The sequence below is a fragment of the Alosa alosa genome, chromosome 7, assembly GCF_017589495.1.
Source record: "Alosa alosa isolate M-15738 ecotype Scorff River chromosome 7, AALO_Geno_1.1, whole genome shotgun sequence".
NCBI classification, from domain to species: Eukaryota; Metazoa; Chordata; class Actinopteri; order Clupeiformes; family Clupeidae; genus Alosa; species Alosa alosa.
The window spans coordinates 11,596,197-11,598,696 of NC_063195.1; the positions used below are offsets into that span (position 1 = coordinate 11,596,197).

The 2,500-nt window shown below is 41.9% G+C and overlaps 1 protein-coding gene and 1 pseudogene across 2 annotated transcripts in view; both read left to right on the forward strand.

Annotated features, from left to right (window-relative positions):
• LOC125297056 overlaps positions 1-2,500 on the forward strand; it is a 321,071-nt pseudogene that overhangs the window by 132,889 nt on the left and 185,682 nt on the right.
• Positions 1-2,500, forward strand: part of LOC125297059 (CMRF35-like molecule 9) — a 28,638-nt gene that overhangs the window by 19,577 nt on the left and 6,561 nt on the right. The window contains exon 2 of one of the 2 annotated variants that reach the window (XM_048247211.1): positions 1,911-2,249. The exons of the other annotated variant lie outside the window; for it this stretch is intronic. Within the exon in view, the coding sequence (XP_048103168.1) occupies positions 1,911-2,249 (339 nt within the window). The remainder of the gene's footprint in view (positions 1-1,910; positions 2,250-2,500) is intronic. 2 annotated transcript variants of the gene reach the window in all.

Genomic DNA, 2,500 nt, shown 5'->3' on the forward strand with positions numbered 1-2,500 from the left:
AGGCCATGAATTAAACACAACTTTTCAGGCTACTGGCCACACTACGCTACCACTGCCCCATAAAGAACCAGCAAGCACATTTTCTACAGGAAGGGTTGGCTTGTGTTAGCGATCTACATATAGGTAGCAGACTCACATTTCCCCATTTGATCTAACTATGGTGTCCGATCACATCTCTACTGTACACTTCCCTCCCTCACATACGCGTAATGATATTCTGGAGGGGAAACTGACTGTGGTGTCCCATCACATCTCTACTCTATAATTCAATCAAAGGTAACACTTTACAATAAGAGTACACATTTTAGCATTAGTTAAGTATTAGTTAAGCACTAACAAACACTTAATTAATCATTATTAAGTATGTTTTCAACATTACTTAAGGATTAACAAATGTGCTTTTCCTCATTATTTAGTTGGTGTTATCAGCCTGCAGGTGTCTGTAGATGGGTGTGCGTACCATAGCATTCATTCTTGCAGGTGCCCCTGTACTGTACAAAGTTCTGGAATATCAGGGGAACGTGGCGCTAGCTGAGGAACTGGAAATGTGTTTAGTATCAGTACTGAAGTACACATATTGCAGGCAAAACCTGACCAAAGATATGGTTCTTATTTATCATGACATTCACAAATCATTCTTCTTGTTTTCAAAGCCACACATAATCTTGCACCCCCCTATCTTTCAAAACTCCTAACCAACTATGTTCATATTCTCTATCTGTTTCCTTCTAAATACACTTCCCATTTCTCTGTTAGCTGCTCAAACTTACCAATGGTTAAAGAAGAAGTGGCCACTATCATTTGTTTTATACATGTCAGCTTTATTAAAGTGAAGTTTACAACATAAGTATAAGTATTAAGTATAAGTATAAGTATAAGTATATATACTGTTTTGATTCCGTAAGGAAAATTTAGTCTGTGCATTTATCACAATCCTTGCATTAGTGAAACACACAGCACACAGTGAACACACAGTGAGGTGAAGCACACACTAACCCAGAGCAGTGAGCTGCCTGCTACAATGGTGGCGTTTGGGGAGCAGTGAGGGGTTAGGGGCCTTGCTCAAGGGCACTTCAGCCGTGGATGTGGGCATAGGAGAGCAGTGCTCAACCACTTTCCCCACTTTTCAACATTGTCATTAGTGCTCAGCCAATAGTCATTAGTACTAGCACTGAACTACACGTCACAGCTCTGGACTAAAGAACATTTACTTTTATTCGTTTAGGAGACATTTTTATTCAAAACGACTTACATGTGGCAACTACATTGCAAGGGCCTGGAGCAACTTGGGCCTAAGTGCCTTGCTCAAGAACACAATGGTGGCAGCCATGAATTAAACCCACTCAATGGTGTTTTCCAGTGTATGCCCCCAACTTCCAGGCAGTGCTGCCACCGCTGACTTAAAGGCATCTAATCCTAAACCTAACCCCAACCCTAAACCTAACCTTAACCCATGCCTAACCCTAGTGCCTTCCAGGGAGCGCTGCCTTGAAGACAACGTTGGGGGCATAAAACACCAAGAAACATTAAACACACAACTTTTCAGGCTACTGGCCACTACGCTACCACCGCCCCATAAAGAACCAGCAAGCATTATTTCTACAGGAAGGGTTGGCTTGTGTTAGCGATCTACATATAGCAGACTCACATTTCCCCATTTGATCTGACTATGGTGTCCGATCACATCTCTATACTTCCCTCCCTCACATACGCGTAATGATATTCTGGAGGGGAAACTGACTGTGGTGTCCCATCCCACCTCTACTCCTGTATGTGTGTGTGTGTGTGTGTGTTTGTGTGTGTGTGTGTGTGTGTGTGTGTGTGTGTGTGTGTCTGTCTGTCTGTCTGTCTGTCTGTCTAATTGCCTATTTGTCTAAATAGTGTTTCTCTGTGTATGCCTATCTTTACAGGAGTCAATGCTGTCATGGCATTAATCCAGGTGACTGGATATGTAGGTAGATCAGCAGTGATCAGATGCCCCTATGATAGAGGATATGTGGGATACTCCAAGTACCTCTGCAGAGGAAAGTGCATCTGGGGGAGTAAAGACATTCCTGTCAGGACTGAAGCAGGTCAGACCAAAGCAATCAATGGCAGATTCTCTCTGCATGATGACACCACTGCTGGAGTCTTCACTGTGACCATCACTGGACTGAGTGCAGGGGATTCTGGACAGTACTGGTGCGGGATTACCACAGGACCTGGAAAGTATGATATATATACTGAAGTGGAGTTAAATGTTAAAAAAGGTAAAAATCAAGATTTATTAGATTTAAGTACTGGTGTGGAGTTAAAACAGGAACTGGGAGATATGATGTGTTCACTGAAGTGAAGTTGGTCACCTTGCCAGGTATATATCAGTTTATTGATTATTTTTGTCTTTGGTTGATTGGTTGATTGATTGATTGATTGATTGATTGATTGATTGATTGATTGATTGATTACTGATATACAGTGCCAGTGGTGCCCAAAAGGCCTAAGGATATAAAATGATATATAA